The sequence below is a fragment of the Centropristis striata genome, chromosome 18 (genome assembly GCF_030273125.1).
Source record: "Centropristis striata isolate RG_2023a ecotype Rhode Island chromosome 18, C.striata_1.0, whole genome shotgun sequence".
Classification (NCBI taxonomy): Eukaryota; Metazoa; Chordata; class Actinopteri; order Perciformes; family Serranidae; genus Centropristis; species Centropristis striata.
In genome coordinates this window covers 25307150-25331485 of record NC_081534.1, presented here as the reverse complement: position 1 = coordinate 25331485, position 24336 = coordinate 25307150, and the positions used below count along the sequence as shown (strand labels likewise).

At 38.6% G+C, this 24336-nt stretch overlaps 1 protein-coding gene across 1 annotated transcript; it reads left to right on the top strand.

Annotated features, from left to right (window-relative positions):
• On the top strand, positions 1 to 24294 carry scara3 (scavenger receptor class A, member 3). The gene is made up of 12 exons (XM_059357198.1): positions 1 to 470; positions 11116 to 11151; positions 11355 to 11396; positions 13466 to 13585; positions 15746 to 15826; positions 17142 to 17260; positions 17468 to 17712; positions 19157 to 19376; positions 19767 to 19855; positions 20000 to 20192; positions 20280 to 20457; positions 21573 to 24294. The coding sequence occupies exons 1-12, from the start codon at positions 464 to 466 to the stop codon at positions 22055 to 22057; spliced, it is 1815 nt and encodes a 604-aa protein (XP_059213181.1). The 5' UTR covers positions 1 to 463; the 3' UTR covers positions 22058 to 24294.
• Positions 24295 to 24336: the final 42 nt, after the last annotated feature.

Genomic DNA, 24336 nt, shown 5'->3' with positions numbered 1-24336 from the left:
GGTTTAGTTTCCTCAGGCTCTGGATGGGAGAAGGAGGATGCCAGAAAGCTGCAGGCAAACACACATGTTCAAAACTTAAGAGGAGCTTTTTAACCAGTTTCCTGCAGAACTGATAGACGTGCAAGAGTATTTGAAATAATCAAGGAATCAGATTGGGGTTTTTTTCTTAGGTTGCAGAGGTGCATTTATTTCCATATGGAGTAACTTTCAATGTGGCAGAATCCTGAAGTGTTTTTGTTTACCTTTTTTTTCAAATATGTGGAAGTAAGACATTTTGGGACTTTTGGGCTTTCTTCTTTCTTTGGAAATTGGAGAATGTGTCACGAATGACTTTGCTGGCACCTCAAAAGTGCATTGCTGACTACCTTTGTTGTTCCTGGAAACTGCAATATCCCCACCATTAAGTTGAGCGTCAACAAACTAAATTACAAGTTATTTAGAAAGGATTTTTGAAAGCCGAATCATGAAAGGTAGAGTAATTTCTCTTATTTCTTCAATGTTGTTATAGTGTGTTTATTCTGAGTACTTTTAATACCCCCTGCTCCATCTTCCAACTCTCTAGTCTTGCAAAAAAAATTCTTACCTAACCTGTGTGCATTTTCTGGTGTGAAAATTACTTAGAAATGGAGACAGGAACAGTATCTGTCATTGTGGCATGCAGACAGGCACCTGCACAGAGCACCAGCGACCACATATGCTTCTCATCTGCTCTGAGAGTTGGCAGTGTGAATCCTGAGAAAGTGCCGGTTTGTTGTTTTTGGATGTGAGACTTTGATCAGTCAGCTTTAAATCTCTATATGTGTGTGTGTGCACACCACAGCCCCGTTTCATAAAACATAAAATGTTCTCTAGCCCTGCCAGTCTCCCTCAGATTGACTTAATATCCCCCTTTAAAAGCGAGCGAGTGAAAACATAACATCTGAATTTGAGCTTTTTCACAACATGGCATGAAATGAGAGCTGCCACTGGCTTTGAAGAGGGCCAGGTCTAGTGCATGGTTCCCAGACGTACAGTATGAGCAGTGAAAGGCTGACAGAGATGGGAGGATACTGTGGGAAAGAGGGGAATGAGAGGGAGCAGGAATGAATCCCACATGTGGGGTAGCAGCTTGAAAAGATGTTAGGAAGTGTTGAATTATTCATTAGGAACAGTAATGGGCATAATATGGACATATTCTTGTATTTATTATTGTTCTTAACTGAAATCTTACTGTCTTATTTCCTCTCTTTTTCCAACTTGGAAGTGTCTCTTTCCTCAGATTTTGTTTCAACAGTGTTTCAGTTTAGTGCAGTTTTAATTGACCATTTGCTATAAAAATAAAAAAAGAGCAATTATCCAATCAGAGCTTAGCAGTTTTACCTACTGGTTAGTTTACACTCAAACAACTGCAGCCAACATTACCTATGATGGTGTTACAGTTGTTTAGTCATCATCCTAACAGCCATTTCTCATCTTGTTTTTTTCTTATCAAACTACTTATTACTGACTAGCTCTATACTGTAATAATGCACTGCACAATATCATGTAACCAACACTTTATGTTTTCTTTCATATTTCATAAAATCCCTTTTTAAAGGGTTCCTGTTTTAGCATGAGTCAGCTGGAAGCATAAAAAGCTGTCAGCTGAAGACTCAGCAAAAGTTAGATTAGTTAGCTAGCTAGCTAGCTACAGCTGATAAAGTCTGCTAGCTATGTTGTCAGTTGTGGCAAAATGGACAGTTGCCAATTGAGAAGCTCAGAAATTCAGGCCTATTGTTTCAAAAATAAGTATGAATTTTGTATAGTAGTTATGGCTTAGCAAACAGCCAAAACAACTACAGAGACAGAAACAGACTTAACATGCTTGCTGTTTGGGAGTTCCAGGTGAACTCATGGAAGAAATGACCGTAACCGGACCATAACCGTATGCTGGCTGTGTGGTGATGCCAGACTTTGGCGTGAGCTGTGGGTAAAGGAGAGTGTCATTCTCTTGTCTTTGAGAGTGAGACATGCTTTGCTGAAGCAACAGCAATAAAGATGTTAGAGATATTTTATGCTATTTTTGAGAAATGTAAAATATGTTTTCGTTTCATTATAAAACTGGTGGGACAAATTAGACTATGGTGGGCTGAAAGCAAATCAGATTAAACTAAATGTCAAGTGTAGACACTGTTTCTCTTCTCCTGTTGAGTCCTGAGGAGCTGCCTTGAACTCGTCGATACAGCAAATTAACTCCCAAGAACATATACAGTGTTCTTCTCAGCCAGACAGTACAGGAGGTCTGTTAATGTGGTCTCCAGTCTTGCTGAGCGTGAATCCAGCCCTGCCCGACCAGAACTAAACATGCTGCCTCATACATTCCTACCAGGGCTGGAGAGGAGGAGGAGGGGGGAGTCAGAGGAGGTGAGGCAGGTGTATGGCTGGCGAAGGAGAAGGAAAGAGTGAGGGAAGTGGAGAAGAGAAAGGGAGGTACAGAAAGAGAGACAGATTTCCTTGTTTTCAATTCCACTTTTGCTGTGTTTGCAGTGTTATAAATTTACAATCAAAGCATTTTGAATTTGGATTGTAAGGAGAAGAAGGAGAACGTTATATTGACTTGTTCCTTCTGTATGCAGCGTGCAATTTTTCATTTATTTTTGCTCGCTTGGGTTCATTGTCAAATGTTTCTGCTGGACTTTATCCTGTTTTTACCAAACTCTAGCAGTAAAGCCGCACATGTTGAATGTGCAGCAACTAGATACTTAATTAAGATGGTCGTGGTGTTTGGTTAGGAGTATCGTCTGTATGTTTTTACTCGTTTTTTTTTTTCACATTTATTCTGATGTACTGGCAACACTGAAGCTTAATACTGATAAACTGCTGTTAACATATTTCTGTGTGTACTTTTGGGTTACCCTTTGCATTAAAAAGTGACACCAAGGGCTCCAGACCAAGCACAGGTGGCCAGTTGGGAGTAAGAACGTGTTTTAAATATCCCTTTTAGTAAACCATGTCATTATAACTAGGTTAAGTTTGACCAAACAGCTGGTGCCATCATGTCCACATTGCTAATTCAGATGACCACATACTTTTAACCATAAATTTTATCTTTCTTCTGAAAAGATTTTCTCGTTATTATCTTTCATTCTCTCTCTGTAAACCTCCTTCAAGAGGGTGATTGTGTGAAATTAGGGCAAGTGAAAATACCACTGAGAGGCCTGCAAATTAAGCGTTAGAGAATATTGTACACGCCCTTTGGCCTCGGAGCCTTGTAAACCTAACCAGGCTTGTCTCTGTGTCTCAGCCAGGCTGTCCAGAGTGATTTTATTCCTGAGAAAACATGATGCATTTATGGGATCGTGACTCCAAAAAATCTCCCGTTTCACTTTGGAACCACAGTAAAAGAACATTTTCTTGTAATGGCTCGTCCATAACTTGAGCTATGCAGTCTGAAGCAACACATACCAGGCGTTTATAGTTTTGCGAGGAGACCACACATTCCAGTCAAAGGGCACCTAAATGGCTTGGATGTCAACAGAGGTTTGGAAAGGGACTCATTTGGCTTTATGAGTTGTGGTCAAGACCTCCACTCTGATTTGGAGCAGGGCCCATCTCGGGACTCCTGGTTTCACTTAAAGCTGGAACTTACTGAGGTTCTCCGGGGGAATTTTCTGGTTAAAATCATTTTAATGAATTAATGAAAGACAGGAACATGTTACAACAGCATGACATGTTTAACATATGCATGTTTATCTATTAGCATTTTAAATCGCACCAAGGAGTGATTTGGTGAGGTTACAGGACATGTGGGGCTGCTTTTATTATTTTACACAATCCCCTGATGAAAGTAAGGTCTAGAGGGGGAATGAAGGGAGGGACAGGGTGGCGAAGGGGTTTGGAAAGTCCAAAAACCCCTGAGAAGAACCACCACAGAGGAACCACAAACATGAAATTGTGCTGATGGTTAGCTGACTCGAGTAAAGGCCTGGCGCTGCGTTCACAAACACAGATGGACCGAGGGAGGAGGGCTTAGACTCCATGTGGTTCAAGAACAACATCCTGATATTTTATTTTAATTTTTTTGTACTTCATAAAGCTTATCTTCTGGCCCTGCTTGCACTTGATCATAACCCTGTGGGTCATTCTTTAATCAATACCCACCTTTACCTTTACGTGTGTCCCTATGGAACTGATTAGAAACCATCACAAATCCTAAGAAAAGTTTGCTAAACTTGCTTCTTGCCATCCATGGTATTTTCACACATGTGGTCAGGCTGGTCCACTAAACTCCATCTGAACATATCAACCCATTTTCACTCTCTTGGTCAGTGCTCTTTGTTGTCACCAGACTTTCTATTAACTCTAACTAGTGCAGTGCTCGTAGGAAGTATGTATTGGTATAGTGCGAGATTTTATTTTGTAGGTAATGCTAATGCCTCTTGCCAGTGTAACCTTAAATAACACAGAAACGCTTCCTTTCCGTCCGTATTATGCTTAGCTGTCAGGTAATAAAGTTTTGATTTTACTGTTTTCAATGGATCAAACTGATGCGGAAGAAAGGGCTTAAATCTCCACTTAGCATGCTAATCGCGAGATAGCACATAACGCAGAGTGCATTAGCTGATATACTATATTGCATGTAAGTATCTCATATCAAATGATTATGGGCATTACGCTAAGCAACACTAATGTCATCCCTGAGTTACATAGTAATACAACATAAGAAGTGAATAAAGCTAAATATCCACTTAGCATGCTAATCACGCTACAACAACGTCTGCAACTCCATAAAACACTTACTTTTCATAAGGTACGCACACCATCCAGCACATACACATTGAACATTGATATTCTCTGGAAACTATTTGAATATTATTGGAAAATTGAACCACTTTAAAACTCTAAAAAACCTATCTAAAAAAGATAGGTAGGCTAAATAGACTTACAGATGAGATGAGTCAGGCTGGAAATCCAGAGTGAATTGTGTTACTGACCAGGTGTAGGTCTATCACACAATGGGGCGGAGCTCCCCTAAAAGGCGTCCGATCGGAAACAGTGCAATGCTGCAACACGTTCTACGTAAATAATGATATTTCGAAAACGAATTAAAGAATCGTCAATATCGATGATGCACAACTTCTTGCCATGTGCAAGCCACATACGAAATCTTATAACGGTCAGCGAGATATGCCCTACACACACACACACACACACACACACACAGACGCTTCTTGCTTTATAGATAGATGGCTAAGAGAAAAGGCTAATCTAAATATTTCCAGGGCCAAACATCATCATCCACATCTGAAATGGCTTTATACTGTACAAAGAGCTATCAGGTTATCTCCACCTGTGCTATATGTAACATGTTTACTCATGTTATGTTAACCATGAAACGGAATGCTCAGCATGTTCTCAAAAGAGCTGGGTAAACAACAAACGTGGGAGAAAATATTAATCTTTCACCTTCTCTCACACTAAAAGAAAACAAAAATCATCACTTTTTGGCAACAGTTTGGAGGAAGGACAACAGAATCTGAGAGTAGTTTAACTCTCAATCATGCAGATCACATCCACCTGAGTGATGTATTTGTGGGTTGTTCAGCTTGTTTATGTTGATTTGACATTGCCTAACAAAGATCTTTGGCAGATTGAAATGTTGTTCTGTTAAATTAAAACGACTAGTGCAGTGTGGAGATCTTTGTGTCTGATATTTGGCAACAGTTCGGGGAAGGGAAACCATCATATGGGTGTAATGTTGGTGTGTGCACATACTTATGGTTGTGGAGTGTAGTTCTTATTTCACCAAACACAATATTTAATGGTACTGTAGTTTTTCTGTGGCTAGCAGACGTATTATTTTCAGTTTAGTAACCTTGACCATCGCACAGTGGTCAGCTGCTTTTAAAGTTTTTAATTACAAAATGAAGGTGCCAGGTGTCAAAATACCACTTAAATGCTTTGTGACATAATTAGTCACAAAAAGTATTCTTGGCAAAAATTAGAAACAGTAATTTTCCTGCCCTTATACTTCTGTTGAATAATCCACTGTTCAGTACTACATCCTTTGGAAAAACTCTTGGAAATGTTCAGTTCTGTTGGATTTTGTTAAACACATTTCTTAAAGCCTGGGCTTTAAATACACATCCTTACAGTATGTTTACTTCTTGTCACAGCACAAGTGCAACGTGTATTCAAACTGTAACCAAAGTTTTCCATCCTCAGTCTGCCTCACTGTCTGGATAAACAGCCAGAAACACGTCTGGTCTGGTCTTTTCTGTAGAACACTAAACTACAAATAATCCATAACTTTTACATTATAAAAAATGCAGTTGCATTACATGTTTTTCCATAGAAACATGTATGTAGTACTGCTCAGTTTGTCATTTTAGCTGACAAAGCTTTAATATTATAATAATAATGCATTCAATTTGTATAGCGCTTTTCTAGACACTCAACGATGCTTTACATCAACAACAAAACACACACAAAAAATAATAATATTGTTGCAGTTGTCTTTCATTTTACTGGTTATAATCTGTTTTATTCTCTATTAAAAATGAATGACGTCATCCAGTCGATAGGCGTCAGATAAGAAAACAACTTTATATTGTTATATATAATATGACCAAATTTATGATAGTGTAGCAAGCAAGTGTAAATTAGACAAAGAAAGTGTGTGTATGTGTGTCCGCTTAATAAGATTGAACCCAACTCAGTTTCAGTAGTCGTGTTTTGCCATTGCCTGGGCGTAAAGGTGCGACCTGGGAGGGGCTCGGCTGTGCTGCTGTCAGCTCAGCTCGTTTCTGCTCTGTGAGTATTGGACAGGTTGACTTCCTCACTAACGAGACGGACATGAGGGTTTTTTCCACAGAGACAGCAGGGAAAACATGAGGAGAGAGAAAAATAGAGGGAGGGAGGGAGGTGAAGGAGGAGAAACATAACTGAGGAGCAGGCAGATATTTGAGGGTGGACACTGATGGAGATACTTTGCAATTTCAGCTGCCAATAGCAAATAATGTGCTGACATTTGGATCTGATCATTTCCATGCCGCAGAAGTCCAAAAAATGACAAGAATTCAGTTTTCCCACTGAAATGTATTTTAATCAGGGTGGGAGAGTCTCTGAAATACAATTTAGTGTCCTGTCCACTATGGAACATGAAATCCCTCCACTGGAACCCAGAATAATGATGTTACCAATACCTTCACCATACTTCATGGTTTGCGTTTTCATTGATATTTGTTGTTTAAAATTGGTGAATTTTTTCTCTGTTCCATGTTGTAATGCAACTTTTGGCCACTTTGGACCAGCAGAACAAGCTATTAACACACCATTTGTATAGTTTCACTTTATAACTGCTAAACATTAGCAGCATGTTGGTTTTCCCTTGATCCTGAGAAAAATCTCTGGCTGTTTATCTACTAGTTGAACCACTGAGTTCACCAGCTGGTCATTAACTTGGTCAGTCTTCTGTTGTTGGGCAGGTAGTGAGTAGTGGTTATATCAGAACAACTGAAATGGCTGCAGCCTGAAACAAGAGAGAGAGTGAACCAAAACTTTAGAGTTGTGGGTTATAAATCCAACACAAAAAGCAGAAAGATGGTAAAGTGCTTTGTAGAGCTGAGGGGAGTTGTGGATCAATTGTCACTTTTAAATCATTCAAAAACACAGTCATGGAAAATACGTATTATTAGACCATTGTTTTAAGTTTAATTTAAGAGCTGATATCTAGCCATTTTCCATGGTTTTCTTGATAACACCCAAAGTCATTATCAAGAAAACCATGGAAAATGGATAAATATCAGCTCTTAAAACTTTAAACTCTTGTACAAATGTACCTTTAGTTGTACCAGGCATTAAATGAACAAGAAAGCAAGGAGAAAACAAAAGTGGCCTTATAATTTTTTCCATGACTGTATCTATGAACTCCTTTTTACTTGTACCTTTCCTTAACCAAGAGGTTTTGGACTTAAACGAACTAAACAACATGTGCTTTTGAACACACAATGACATCATGCTCATAGGGGTAATTTAGGAAGATAATCACAGAATAACCTGTTGTGTTGTTCAGTTTGGTGCCTTTTCTATCTAAATGTCAGCACACGTCATAGCTTCAGGTGACGTGTTGTAGGAAGTGCGGACGTGTAATTCTTTGTCCTCTTGCTTCCTATCCTCTATTCCTCTCCTCCTGTTTTCCTCTTACTCTCTCCTCCCTCCATCATTATGTCAGCCTCAGTGTTTTGTGACTCAGATTTGACCTCAGCTCTTCCACCGCTGACTGACATAAACATTTGCCTCATCGTGGCGTTTACGGGCCAAGTGTACTTTTCTTTATCAAAACTTTACTGAGGTTGTTTTTGGAGATGGTATCATGTGTTTTCTTTATTCAGTTTAAGTGTAATTTAATTTTATCTAAGTTTAGCTGTGGAAAACCCAACAATCTAAATTCTTAAATTTCATCCCAGTTTGTGTCACCACCTATCACATAATGCTACACGCTCTAAGCGTTGAATGAAATTAGACAGTTTTCCATTTAGATTGATTATGAATATTCACTTTTAGGTCAAATGTTTGCAATAAAACAGTCTAGTGTTGAAGTGTTGATTACATGAGGAATGATTAGGTCTTAAATGTACTTTATTTATTATAAATTATGTTTTTTTTGGCACTTTGGATCTTTATCAGACATTGTGTGCAACTGCTTCTGATTTTATTTTCTTTCCAGCCATTTTTCTCTTGTTCTCTCTCGATGAGAGGTCACTTTTCTTCATGTTGAGCTGATTATGTGGTCAACCACAGATATTGACCCACAGCATTCTGGTTTCAGAAAGAATTGTGCAACATTGTGTATTGGCTTCAGGAAATGGAATAAAACTCCATTATAAAAGATCTTTTTTACGACTGAAAATGAACCATAAACTAGGAAATCTAGTTAAACCTAAAATGTTTTCACTTGCATAAAAACACAATAAAGAGACCAAAGTAAGGGTTGCACAGTGGGAGGTACACACAACAAAAGTGTCTTTATGCATCTGATCATTAGCATTTTAGCTTAACAACCCACGAATGTGTTGCTTAAAAATTTAAGTAATGTAATTTAGAAATCTGTTTTGAGCACCAAACACTCATTGCAAGCAAGGTTATACAAAGCAAGGTTATGAAAGTTAACGAAAACTAATGAAATGAGGAAAACTAGAATTGAAAAATATTGCCTTAAAAATTCAAAACACCCAGAGCAAGAGTTGATAACCTTATTGGGGCTTAGAAGGATAAGGCAAAGGAAATAAAGGCAACATTTGCTGTGTCCTTTTTGAATCTCGCACCCAACAAATACCCCATTACAAAAAACTAAGAAAAATTAAAGTAACACTAAGCACTTTGAAAAATATAGAAACTTGCAAACTCACTACAAAAACTAATTAAAACTAATCCCAAACTATTATAACCTCGGTACAAAGGTTGCTCTACGAAATTTGTAGCTCAATTCTTATGCATAAAATGGCTTATTCTGCTTGGATTCAGAAAAACTCCAATTAAGGGATCTGCAAGAAGCTTAGTATAAATCGTGATTACCTGCAGAATTAGAAGGGCTGTTCATACAACATGTGGTGACAGAGCAAGGAGAAATCTTGAGAACTTTCAGAGCCGCCTTAAACCTTACAGGTGGCGAGTATTTAATACTCAGTTTACATCATTTTTGGGTGGAATATTCCTTTAAATTACATCACATCTGTCTAGTCTCAGTCAACACATTTTCCACATTTCCACAATCAGAAACGCCATTACTAAGTCGTTTAGCTGTGCTCATTTTTCAGGGACAGGTCTACAGTAACATGTGCAACCACATACTTTTACACTATACAGCAATGTTTCCGTAGTCTGACACTGTTTGCTTTAAGGCCAGCTCTTTTGGCAGAATCAACACAGCACCATGGCAGAGTGTCCAAATGTCTTTCTTCAGCTAGTCAACAACCTGCCAGACCTCTTTTTCTCCTGTTTAAGAGTGTATATGAGTGTGTTTGACTGCTCTTTTTTTCTGCAGAGACAGCCTCCTGCAGCTCCCCTGAGGGTTTTTGCTTCCTAAACATAAAGTGCACAAGGTGTGGGGCTGGGTCCCAGTTTGGGTGGTGTACAGTTAATGACGTGTTGTATAAAGTCCAGTCCTGTTACATACAGTTATGGAAACATGACATTGAATGTATTCTAGACCTTGTGTGGTTTATTGAGCCCTCTGGTTATGTTCTGTGGACGTCATGCTTCTCATTTCATTTGTTCCCAGCAGTGAGTGTGTGATGACAACCTCCTCAGACACACAATACTCCCACCAGAATCAGCACACAAAACCAACAACTGTTCTCATAGTTTGCACCGATGCGGGGCTGAGTGAGCTGGGAAAACATCTGAGCAGAGCAAAAACCTTCGTTTTTATATTGTGCTGAGATAGCAGCCTCACACTGAACATGCTCAGTACAGTACAGAGGCTGCAGGGGCGTTGTGTGGCAGCCAAGGTTATAATAGTTTTGTTTTTTCACTAGTTTTAGTTTTAATTTCGTTGTGAATTTTTGTTTTCAAATTCAGTTAGCTTTAATTCGTTTTTCTAGTGAGTTTGCTAGTTTTAGTTAACAAGAAAGGAAAATGCTTAGTTTTAGTTTAGTTTTTATCAGTTTTATTTTTTTTTGTAATGGGGTATTTCTTGGGTGCCAAGTTAAAAAAAGTCACAATAAATGTTCCTTTATTTCCTGTCTGTCTTCCATGTCTGATCCATCTCAGCCCCAATAAGTTTATTAAGTCATAAAACCAGATAGATGAAATAGATTTCATATCAACCAAAAAGGTTTACGTATGAAAAAAGTTGACAAAGACGAAAACTAATTTCCACTCTAATTTTTGTTAGTTTTAGTTAGTTTTGTAACCACAAATTTCAGTTAGTTATCGTTTTTTAAAAACTCTCATTTTTATTTTTATTTCAGTTAAGGAAAATGTTTTTTCAATTCTAGTTTTCGTTATTTCGTTAGTTTATGTTAACTATAATAACCTTGGTGGCAGCTAGTTTATATGATTTATGACTGAAGTAAAAAAACTTCCGTAAAAAAAAGATTCCGTTTCAATGAGTTAAATGCCTTTTTTCTGTCTCTTTCTTCCTTTTTATGGCAGACAACTATGGTGGATACGAGAACCAGCTTTTCAAAGGTAATGGTCAAACTTTTATATTGTCTTAGAAGCATCAATGCCAGTTTCCTCACATTTTTTCCAGTCCTTACGCTAAGCTGAGCTAGGTCAAAACGGCATAACAATAAACACTACAAATATTCAAGTTTATATATTTTAGGATTTATTTATTTGGTCAGTAGTAGAACATCATGTTTGCATTTTTTTCTTGTCTTGTTTTTCAGAGGAGGATTTTACTGGAGAGGAGGAAATGCCTACATTTAGAGGTGAAGGCCACACACACACACACACACACACACACACACACACACACACACACACACACACACACACAACAAACACACACACACACACACACACACACACACACACACACACACACACACACACACATGTCTAACAAAAACAAATAATGTCATCTGAATTCTGTTTTTTTCACCCATCACATATACAAATAGGCCATGTATGTGTACCTACATGCATGATTTGTGTATAAATAAGGATTTGCCTGTCAGAGTGGAACTCTCCTGCAGTTCAGAAGGAAGTAATGCCTCAATTACATTTATTTAACAGAAATAGCAAACAATTTTGCAGATTCAGGTTAAAAATAAAACGGTTAAATCAAACAACCAGAAGAATGTGATTTGTTTTGTGACACTGTTAGCAAGAAGAATAATTCTGCTGAACTGGAAACAAAAAGATCCTCCAGTCTATCAAGCTTTAATGAATGATATAATGAAACATTTGCAGTTAGAAAAAATAAAATTCACCCTGAGAGGTAAGATAAGTACCTTTTTCACAACATAGCAAACATTTATGGACTATTATACTAAATATAACCCCATAAAAAAATTAACAAATGTACATTTTTGGAAAACTTGACAACCTCCAAGTTGTATTATTAATATTAAATCTCTTTTATTTGTAAACCTTATTTTTGTTTTGATATTAGATTTGACTCCACCTAGGGGTTTTTTTGTCGTTTTTTTATTGCTTTTATTTTTCTACTATCATTTTGTTCTTTCGTGTTGATTTCAAGCATAAATGAACATGTACCTGCTTTATTACGAAAGAAAGAAAAAACAATAAAGAGAAGTTTGAAAATAAATAAATAAATAAAACGGTTAAAATTAGTTAAATTTCGGTTAAATTTTCGCCATACAACAACAGAGTGGAGTAATAAAATCAAATTTAGGCACACATGCATACACTGTAATAAATTATTCTGTAGTCATTTCATTTTACTTAATATATTTGATAAAATGTATTAAATATAAATGCGTCCTTGATTTTGAGGTAGTTGTTTAAGTAACTTTAATATAAAAATGTTTGAGATGGAATCTACTTATTTCACTTTATTCACCACTTTAAATCTTGTAAATCTGCACTTTTTTTTCTCGTAGATTTGCCACTTTAATCTTGTCAACTTTTTTACCATTTATTTGAGATTTTTTGGTCACAAATTTGAGATTTTTTTTCCCACAAATTTGTAACTTTTTTTACCGTTAATTTGAGATTTTTTTCTCACAAATTTGTAACTTTTTATACCATTAATTTGAGATTTTTTTTCTCATAAACTTGTTTTGACCACATTAAATATAATCATTTAATTGACAGTCACTTCCTGTTAAGTTGTTATTAACTCAACTTGTAAAGTAGTTAGATTTAAAGGAACACTCCACCGTTTTTTCATATTAAAACATGTTATTCGGTCAAGTAAGACGAGTTGATACAGACCTCTTGCGTCTCAATGCGTGCACTCAATCGCCCTGGCGCGCGGCGCCACTTGGCTAGCACTTAGCTTAGCCCAGTTCATTCATTAGGATCCAAACAGATGGACAGTTAGAAGCGACCAAACTCCTCCACGTTTTCCCTATTTAAATACAGCTACACGAGTAGTTAAACGACCAAGTATGGCGACACAAAATAAAACGTGGCGCTTTTCTAAGCGGATAAAAAGGATAACTATAATGTATGGCGGAATAGCACTTGGGAGCACTTCGACTCGGCGCAGTAATATCATCACTCCTGAGGGGAGAAGATTTTTCAGGAGTTAAGCTGGCTAAGCTAAGTGCTAGCCAAGTGGCGCCGCGTGCCAGGGCGATTGAGTGCACGCATTGAGACGCAAGAGGTCTGTATCAACTCGTCTTACTTGACCGAATAACATGTTTTAATATGAAAGAACGGTGGAGTGTTCCTTTAATTAATAATATTGCGTGCGATCTGTTGCCTCAATTTTATTGAGTAGCTATTGTTTATCTTTTTTTTTTTACAGTGTATCAGATTCTGACTTTTTTCCCCCTCTATATATTTTTCCTGTACATATTCCCTCCAGGTCGTAGCAGAGGGGGCTGTATGAGGTGCCAGCAGAGTCACTCTCTCCAGCTGGCTGTCAAAGTCCTCTATGGATTTGTTGCCTTCCTCATCATCACTGTGGCCGTGCTGGCGTCACTTGGTGAGCTTTCTTTTAACAATCAAACTGCAATCAATAAATCCTATGAAGTAAAAGTCTCGAAGCCAGAAATAGTCCATATATTATTTCCCTGACTCTCTCAGAGACATTAATCTCTCTAAGGTTGAGTGCTGTCAACAGCCTGGTGATTAGTTAGGTAATCTCGCCTGATTAATGCTGACACCATGCATTAAGAAAATGTGAGAAGTGGACTTGTCATGGGAAAACATCAGACTTTCCTATGAATGTGTGTGTGTGTCTTAATGCACCACACACATTTAACTCCCATAGATCAAATGAATGTGGTCCGGGGCTCCGTGTGCCATGTTTTACCTGACAGCTGCTCAGCACCAACAGATGCTTTTCACATTAACATCACCTTTTATTGGGTTTGAAAGCTGTAAATCTTCATCTTTAACTACACTTCAGGGATCTCAGAGAGAGAGAGAGAGAGAGAAAGAGAGAGAGAGAGAGAGAGAGAGTGGGGCTTGCTGAGAGCGATGTAAAATCTCACAACACAAACTGTATTCAGGCACAGAAACATATTAAAATATTAATTTACTGACATATGTGGCAGTTACATGAAGACATATTGCAGGTATTGTGCTGCCTTACGGTCAAAGATGAGGTTGGAATTTCTCAGTTTTTGATTTCTGATCAAAAAACTTGGCTGACTGTAACAAAATGTGTTTCTTTATTACATGTACTCACACTTGAACTCTCAGCAGTCCCCTGGTGTTAGAGGGAAAGTTCACCCCAAAATCAAATATACAGCCCCGACACCAAAGAAGTTGGGACACTGTGACAAACTTTAGACAAACAGAATGCAATGATGTGCAAATCCTTTGCGACCCACATTTAATTGAATACAGTTCAAAGACAAGATATCTAAGGCTCAAACTTGGAAACTTACAAACTTTTTTTGTAAATATAAACTCTGTCGCTGTGTTTTTATTTACATTTTACACGGCGTCCCAATCTTTTCAAATCAAGGAAACTCAGTCTAGATTGTTGTTGTGTGACTTGTCGAGTGTTGGAGATACCAGCCATATTTCTATGGTATATTGAGCATCAGCAAAGGAAATTAAGCATCCAAAAATGGATCAACATTTAAATTGATTGTACCCAAATGCGTGCCAACACCATAGACTGTATAAAAGGCCAGCACACACATAAACATGCACAACACAGTATCGCTGCCCTTTTATAATGCTTCATACACACTACCAGAGTTTGTGTTTGTGTCAACTTCCAGCACAGCTGTACAACACCAAAGCCCTGGAAACTTAAGTATAAACAGAAAAGATATTTCACTTGGCTGCAACTCCCAACTGTGCATGTGCATGAGGAAAAACAGAAACAAATAACCTTTGATTTTCTGTTCCCTGTGGAACATCTGTTTTATAAAAAAAAACACATTCTTCAGCAAAAATCTGTTAAATAACAAATTTGGAACAAAGTAACACATTTTTTTTTAGCTCTTTGCTTTATGGAAAAAATGAGAGTTATTTATAGTGAAATACATTTTGTCATGCCGTCTCATCCAAGGCATTATAAAATAAATACTGCTGTTATTGCATATGAGGAAACCTATAGTGGATGCTTTACACACAGTCTATAATAACATTTCTAAGCTTTGTTGCACAGAATTTATCAAAAGCCCTGAGCCATGTTCAGCATCACTGTCACAGCAGCTAATACAGTAGAGCAGGTTGTATGTGCAAAAGCATGTGGAAGCATTTATATATGCAGACTTCCATTAATCCCCTGAGTCAGGGCTGAGGATGCTAACAAGCATTATACAAACTCACACTCTCACAAACTCACATTCACTAAATCGTTGTTGCTCTCTTGGGAAATATGTGGGGACTCAGGAGCAGGACCGGGCCAGCTGGCTAAACCATCATTCATCAGTGTTTTGGTTACATTTGTTAGCTAAAGAAAACTTTGCATGTTTAGTTGTCAGGGCTTAAATTACAACTTCCTGTTTTCACTCCTTTAAATACTTCCTATATCCTGTTAACGCGGCAGTAGTGCTGATGGTAATCATTTCTGTATCTACTCCTCAGCTTTCAGATTTTGATTTTCCATTGATTGCACTGAACTGACGCCCTGGAACATTTTTTCCTGTGATTAACTTGATCAGTTTGTCTGTGTCTCCAGTGTTCAAAAAGGTTGACAGCCTGTCTGAGGAGGAGTCCGTCTACCACAAGAAGATCACCAGGGTTCAGCAAGGAATAGACGGTAAAGTAGCTGAATTTACTTAAAAATTATCTTTTTTTTAATGTCAAGTCAAGGGTAATTTTCCATCTGGCCACAGTCAGCCCTGAAACTGGCATTTGCTGCTATATCTATATTTGTATGTGCAGGGTTTTCTTGTGTGATCCAAAAGATCTTTTATCTTCTTTATTCTACTAAATAAACAAAATAAACTCATACAATTTCAAAGGAACAATATTCTTATACTTAATTTTCCTCATTAAACATAAAAAATACAGTACACCTTCTGAATTTAAGTTTCTCTTTCGACAAACTTAGACTAGCTTAATTGCTATGATGACTCATTGTAAAACACACTCAAAATACAGCAATATATCAATATACTACCAAAACTACCTTATTGATCCTTAAACATTATGGGAAAGCAAAAGCAAAGGAAAACTCTTATTCCCACAGCAAATAAAGAGTTCTTAATTAAAAAGAAAAGGGTATTTTTTAATATACAAATGGAAAATGTGGCTTCCCTTTCTACTGATTTTGAGGGTTAGCATGAATTACTAGGTTTAATTTCATCCAGAACTTTTTAAAACACAAAAAAATGCTTAAATATGTAGATTACTGTGAAAACTAACCTCATGCCTCTTTGTGGGCTAAAACATAAAACATTGAACTCCTTGACATTATCTTTACAGTTTCACCTCACTTGAGATAGTTTTACAATCGACAGGAAGTCTCTTTTCGTCCTTTCAAAATAAAATCGTCCGTTATCAAAACAGGCTTCAGCATATTACTTATTATTATCTTTTATTTTGCCCATCTATGCATGTTTTTAAAACATAATGATTAATCGATTAATTGATCGTTAACGTTATAGATGTTTGAGTTGGCAGGTTTCTTCTAAACACCTATCCCTCGTAAAGATCTTTGCATAAATGTTCAAGTTTACTTCTTGTTCATGTTGGCTTGAAAAAATTCAATTTGGCAAAAGCATCCTCATTAGAATGACCTTTTAGTAGCTGTTTGGAACAGTTACATGTAGTGATATTTAGTACCTTCCCATCTGCGGGAGAAGATGATCTGAACCTGAACAGCCACTAAATGGACCTTTTGCTGTGATTGTTTTTCCAACTACATGGACCCTGCATACGGACCAAGTATTAAGGTCATTCATGAAGTGTGAAGCAGTACAGATGATTAATTTTGATGTCAGGGGAGTTCAGAACATATTTTTCTCTCTGACACATATGGTTACCAGAAGCTTTTATAATATATCATAAACAGACAGCTAAAACGTTTTTTTTCCATCCTGCCTTACTTCCATCCGACTCCAACTTTTTAGATCTGAGCTCCTCCTCGAACTGTTCAGGCTGCTTGGACGTGACTCTGTACAGCGAGGAGATCAGCAGGCTGAAGAGAGAGTTTGAGGACATCCAGAGAATGATACTGGGACAGGAGCAGGTACTGAACAAGCTCTCAGATTAAAGTAGTGGATGTCTTTAAGCCAGTTGTTTTGTTCAAACAGAAGTCCAAAAACTCAAAGAATTTAAAGCAGCAGATCGTCAAATTTGAGCTTTTTTAACAGTAAAAACAATGACCAGATACAGTCTTTGACACTATTAATTTCTGATCACTATCTCTGCCTCTCTCATCTTTGTCCCCCTCCAGGTCCTGGACCAGGCCTCCCAAACTCAGGAAACCATCAAGACCACCAGCACCCGGCTGACACGCGACATGCAAAACCACCTCATGTCGATCAAACTTCTCAACCAGTCGCTGGAAAGATACCTGGATCGGGTGGAGGGCTGGAAGGACGTGATCGAGGAGACGGAGGAGAAAATGAAGACGATGGCGGAGGATCAATACGACATCAAAGCTACGGCGCAGCAGGTTAACACGACGGTCGCACTCAGGTGAATAAAAAGATACAGAGATGGTCAAATAATACTCCCTGAACTGGGAAGACGATTCAGATGTGCAGAAAGAGAAATGTGCTGCCATCCGATGACAGGAAAGAGAAAATTATATGTGGAATAGCATGTTTTTTGTAGGGGGAAGGAGGAGCAATTTCTTTATGGTTTTTATAATTTTATTTAGTTTAAGTCACCTCTTTTTTCATCATTGATAAGGTGGATGTGTAGTTGCAATTATTGTTAAATGAAGTCTTGTCTTCATTATGGAACAAAAAGGTTGCAGACAAATATTTTTAGCCACATTAAGAAATTACCACTACGACAGCATTTGTATGATTTTATCAACCCCATGTTGGATTATTATCACGTCTTGTTAGCAGCATGCACAAATGTTGATGACCTTTTAGTGAACTGACCAAGTAGGGAGCTTAAAATCTGTGTCTGACAGCGGGCAAGCAGCCAGAGCCAAAGCCACAACTGTAATATTCTGACAAGCAAGTCATTATTTATGAAGGCAAAGTACAGTAAGAATAACAACTGGGATCCATTAGAAAAAGGGCACAGCTGGGACACATAATGCTGATTTAAACCCACTGTAGAATGTGACCAGTGGAGTTTATCATCCATCTTTTTTTGAGTTGTTTTATATACCACCGTAAATTTCAATGGGGTGATGAAATCTTTTGCCACATGCAGTAGTGCACGTGATTTAATAACAAGGAAAAGGTGTTTTCCATCGTTACAGTAGGTCAATTATTTAGATAGATAGTTCGAATAGTAATTGAACACTTGCACAGTGCACCTTGGAGAACCTGATAATGTAATAACTTCCCGATAATGTAATAAAGTGTATAATAAATAATAAAGTAATAAAGTGCATTTCCCAATAATGTAATACACTTTTTACCAATAATGTAATAAAGTATAACACCAAGCACCTTTAGATTTCAAGAAGCTGTTGAATGCATTCGTGTGACGTCATGGATACCTCGTTTGTGAAAAACGGATGAACGGGTCAAAAGTTAATAAACATTCAACTTTGACCTGTTGGTGGCGCTAGAGCTCTTGAGCTAGAGTTGATACACAGTATCACCACTTGAACCCAAGTAATGGGTGGTCTGCTGTTAAATTATTACAATATTGGGGAATTATTACATTATCAGGACTGGCGAAATGAAGGCTAACCTGATAATGTAATAACCTCCCATTAATGTTATACTTTATTACATTATTGGTAAAAAAAAAAAAAGTGTATTACATTATTGGGAAATGCACTTCATTACATTATCGGGAAGTTATTACATTATCAGGTTTTATTACATTTTCAATGGACTCAAGTGCAGATTTTTATTACATCATCAGGGTTATTACATTATCGGTAAAATATTACATTATCAGGTTCTACACACCTCACATGTCATCTGTGTTTTCCTCTGCTCTCCAGTACAATGTGGATCGATGCCCTGCAGAGAAAAGCAGACGAGGAGACTCTGGTCCTCCAGAAGTTGACCACCGACTGGCAGAACTACAGCCGGGTTCTGACATCCTTAAAATCCAACAGCAGCAGCAACACACAAACGCTGCGCTTCCTCCAAAACAACATCGTAGCAGATCACCAGAGGATCGCCATGTCCACTGAGGTGTACTACGACCTCACCCAGCAGGTAGGTGTCAATTTATTTCCCTAAAGTTATGTAACAGCTGTGATTGGAAGGCTTTCTCCTAAAAATAATAGGAGAGAAAAGGAAAACATGCAGCAGCAAAGTGGTGAGAATACCATGACTTGTTTTAGGTTAAAGGTAAATTCCTTTCCCTTAATGATTGTTTTACTTTATTTAAGTCGCAGTCCTTGATAAAATATTGCAATACTTTTGTCACTGGGCCATAGGCTCAATTATCATCCTTTTCCCTTATTCGTTTATGGACAGTGACTCAGCAGACATTTATTTGAATGAAAATCTTCAACTTTAATAACTGAACTTTGTATGAGAATTACCGGCTTGTTAATGAGGGTCTCACGGCTAAAGTACATTTGTTTTTGTTATTTCCTCCAGGTGATGAACCTGCAGATGCAACTTGACAATGTGACGTCTTTCATGGATGAACATGAGGAGAACATGCATGATCTTCACTACCACTCCAGGTAACACTAACAATGTAAACCAATGTCCCTGCAACACAATGAATAGATAATATAAACAAACCTAAAACATGTAGACACAAAAAAGAATATTACCATACAAGAAAGTAAAAACTGAGACAGTAGCCTGCAACCATTCCTCTTTAGGTACTATGAGAACCGGACAGGTGAGCGTTTCTCTGCACTGGATGGTCGTCTGAACTCCATCTCCATGGAGATCGACACCATCTCCTCCAGTATCAACGCCACCGTCAGCCACGTCCAGAGCATGTACAAGTACATCAACATCGAGAGCTCGTCCTGCCAGAGTCGCATGGGCAGACACACTGAAGATCTACAGGTACAGCAGAAGATCTCCTCCTACGGATTGTCTCATTCCCCTGCTTAACTTTACCCTCACATCCTCGCCCTGCTCTCTTTTGTGCAGAACCTGAACAACACAGTGTTGTTACTCCTCCACTTGGCCGACACACTGAGACAGCAAAACATGTTGCTGAATGTCCGACTGGACGTGGACGTCAGGAACCTGTCCATGGTGATGGAGGAGATGAAGCTTGTGGATGTTCGACATATTGAGCTCATACAGAACTTCACTATACTAAAAGGTACAGTAGATGTTGTCAATAGGGGTGTGACACAAGGCATAAGGAAGTGGTTATTTGAGTTACTGTTGCCTTTCTATCATCTCGAACCACATTCAACAAGCAGCATTTTGGCCCAGAAGACTGCAGCTCACTTGATATTTCCTCTTTTTTGGACCATTCTCTGTAAACCCTAGAGATAGTTGTTTGATCAGCAGTTTGTGAAATACTCAGACCAACAACTATGCCACGTTCAAAGTCACTTAAATCACCTTTCTTCCCCATTCTGATGCTCCGTTTGAACTTCAGCAGCCCGTCTTCACCATGTCTACATTAGAGATGTTCTGATAGCATTTTTTTCCTCCCGATACCGAGTACCGATCCGATACCAGTATGTTATAATTTTAAAAAATCAGCCTACACCTGCATGACTGTGATATGATTATCATTGTGGTAAGGCCTGGCTCAGGTTAAACCCTTTGTAAAACATGAATAAATAGAGCAGATTCAAGCCATTTATTTTTACATTTATTTTTAAATAAAACAGTATACAAAACAGTAGTGCAACAGCAACTTAAATAAATAAATCTGGGGGCATACTCTATTTGTCGCTGAAAATGAGGGGGACAGATCGGGATCACTATGAATCCCTAGTGACATCTGCGCGCATGCTGGTGGGAGATTCCAGTGTGAAATACTGCCACACAGCCGACATGATAGTGCTACTTAGCTTAGCTCCAAGCCTCGCGTCAACCTGCTTCCACACACGTGTGTGTCTGTTGTGTCTGTGTTACATAATCAATTCCTCCTCGTCCCTCTAAAACAGCAGGCAGCAGTTCGCAGCACAGCGCCACTGTTTTAAGAGCTCATTTAATAAATGACGTGGTATCAGATCGGTGCCTGGACTCCAGTACTTGCGGATTCCAATGCCAGCATTTTTTGCAGTATCGGAGCCATTTCCGATACTGTTATCGGAATCGGAACAACTCTAGTCTACATGACTAAATGCATTGAGTTGCTGCCATGTGATTGGCTGATTAGATATCTGCGTTAAGGAGTAGTTGAACAGGTGAACCTCATAAAGTGGCTGATGCATGTATATTAAATGTCCACTTAAACTTACCGTCCTCTCTCAACAGGTGCTCCTGGACCACCAGGGCCCAAAGGGAACCGTGGGGAGACTGGCTCAAAAGGACCTGTGGGACTCACTGGGAGCAAAGGTGACCGAGGCCCAATCGGAGGCCGTGGAACTATTGGAGAGAAGGGTGCCATTGGGCCAAAAGGTGTACCGGGTCAAGCTGGTCCCAGTGGCAATAAAGGGGCTGTAGGCGTTAAAGGAGCTAAAGGGGCTCTTGGCCCACCAGGACCACGTGGAGAGAAAGGCCAGAAAGGTGACAATGGCCTCCCAGGTTTGGAGGGCGCCGATGGCCTCCCAGGGCCTCCAGGGATCCACGGTCAGCCAGGAATACCGGGCATCATCGGGCCAACAGGGCCAAGAGGAAAACCAGGGCCATCAGGGCCCCCTGGACCACCAGGAACCCCTGGACCGCCAGGCTTGCCGTACCCCCACGCCCGAGTCAACACCCAGCCCGTGACGCCTGGAACCGGGTCCAAGAGACAGTAGAAAGACAGACGAAGACGTGGACTCAGAGGGGATTGGTCCGGGACAAAGAAGAATTATTGACAGATGTAGGAATATCATCAATTGTGACTGGAGATGGAATAATCCATTTTGTTATGGGATTATGCAAGACAATTGAAAACTTCATGAACAAATGAAACAAATCAAATTGGAGTTGGGGCTCTAAAGGAAGTAATCCTCCTGATTTTTATAGCATGAAAGCAAGAAACGAACTTAAAGAAAGGTCTGAAAAATAGAAAACAGAACTGAACTGTTGTTAAGAAGTAAGGCCGGAAATGGACTCTGTTTGGACAGAATATGAATATGGTGGTAAGTTGGAGAAAAGTGCCTTCATACAACACATGGGTCCCATTATTACTTTTCATGGCTCTTTTATTGTAAACTACAGCCAAAGTAAACCCCAGAGACAACAAGCTCCATCCACATGTAAATTACATGGTATGAGATTTCGCCATAATTAAAAACTTGTTTTCGATGATGAGATTAACGAGAATAAGAAAACACATCTATTATCGAAGTCTTTCCTGGTTCAATGGACTGTGGAGGACGAGAAAATGTTTGAGGTTGTTGTCAAGCCACCAAAACCCCCCGGGGCGTAATAAATAGGAGAGCTGTTAACCACACTTTTGGACTAAAGTTGTGGTGTTTTCCCATCCAGACTTCTCAAAGGTTTACATTCCCATGCACTACTATATGGACACAGAAGAAAATATCCCTTTGTTTTTACATTATGTACACATTGACATGTCCTTTTCTGATGGATGGCACTTTATTGGTTCTTAAAGTGTGAGAATTAACGTGAGGTTCCTTTTGGCGTTTCAGAGCAGGTACTCTGAAGACATTTCTTTGATCTTCTGATCATTTTCTGATCTGCGTTTGAAGAAGTAGAAGTTGCGGAATTCATGGTCTTGAATTTGTTTTCTGTTTAAAATCATACAATATTTGCTTCTATTGTTGCTGTAAGAATGACGCAAGTAACTTTCTTGTTGACTGCTGTCGACAGGTTTGTGAAAAAATTGACACGACTCTCATGGCTGTGAGCTGGAGGCAGCTGGTGATTAGCCTTTGCTTAGCACAAAGACTGGAAGCAGGGGGAAACGAATAGCATGACTTATTTCGAAAGCTCACTAATCAACATGTATCTTTGTTGTTTATTCTGTACCAGGGATGCCACGGTGAGGAAATCATCCCATCAGTTAGAAAACTAACTAAACACAGGCATGACAATGATATTTGTCAAGTGGCTTTAAATCTAAAATTTTGCCAAATTGGCGCATTTGCTTTTCAGTTTGACAACAAATCCTTTGCTATCGTCTTGCCTGTTAACGCTCCGTCTGAACCCTGCAAGTCATAATTGAAATCAGATTGGGTGCAGCTGCAAAATGTATCTTCTGAAATGCTCCCAAGGTGCCAATGAAGCCCTTTACAGTATATAATACATGAAAATAAACTAAATGGGTTAGAAATCGGTGTATGCCCGATTATTAATGAAGTGACAATGAAGCTTCGTGAACCATTTGCTTTATTTTTTGACCCAACTAGATGGCGGTCTTGGCTTAAAAATGGCTCTAGCAATGGTAATTACGTGTGTTTTCAGCCCTTTGTTGAACAAAGAGTGATCGATCGAGTGGGCTCAGAAAATAAAGAAAATGGTTCAGGGAGCTTCATTGTCACTTCACTACCAATTACTGTGTTAGCACTATAGTATGCAAACAGAAATATAAAACATCTGAATGTGTTTTTTAAAGGGAGTTTTGTGCTGTAACTATTTCTTACAAGCAACAGTTTTTATGCTAAGCTAAGTGATGCTAATCACCTGCTGGCTCCAGCTCCTAAACATAATGGACATGATCAATCTCTAACTTTTGGAAAGAAAGCAAGTTAGCATATTTCACCAAATGTCTATTAAACTATTCATGTTAAGAGGTTTGAAAGCTAGAAATGTCACAAAACTCATTAACACACAACACATAAATGAATAATAATGTTTGTAAACATGAAGAAGGCTTTTGTGTCACATTTTAACACTTTGTGAAAGCAGAATAATTCCTTTTGAAGAGGGTTTTTGGGTCTTATAATACACACATAAATATCCTTTTATATCACCGCAAAAAAAAAAAGTCTTACAAAAAGGGAAACTTACTATTTTTGTTAACCTGTGTGTTGTAATGAAATGCGACTGGCTTGCATCGAACTTCAATAAAGCTTTTTTTAACAGACTCGTTCTTGTCGGTGTCCTACTGTACGGTACAGTAGAGTGC

What these genes read in the sequence shown, in the direction of transcription:
- scara3 (XM_059357198.1), top strand. An exon ending in GATCTTCACTACCACTCCAG is followed by an intron (nt 19,856 to 19,999) that starts GTAACACTAACA and finishes ATTCCTCTTTAG; the next exon opens with GTACTATGAGAACCGGACAG. An exon ending in GAACTTCACTATACTAAAAG is followed by an intron (nt 20,458 to 21,572) that starts GTACAGTAGATG and finishes CTCTCTCAACAG; the next exon opens with GTGCTCCTGGACCACCAGGG.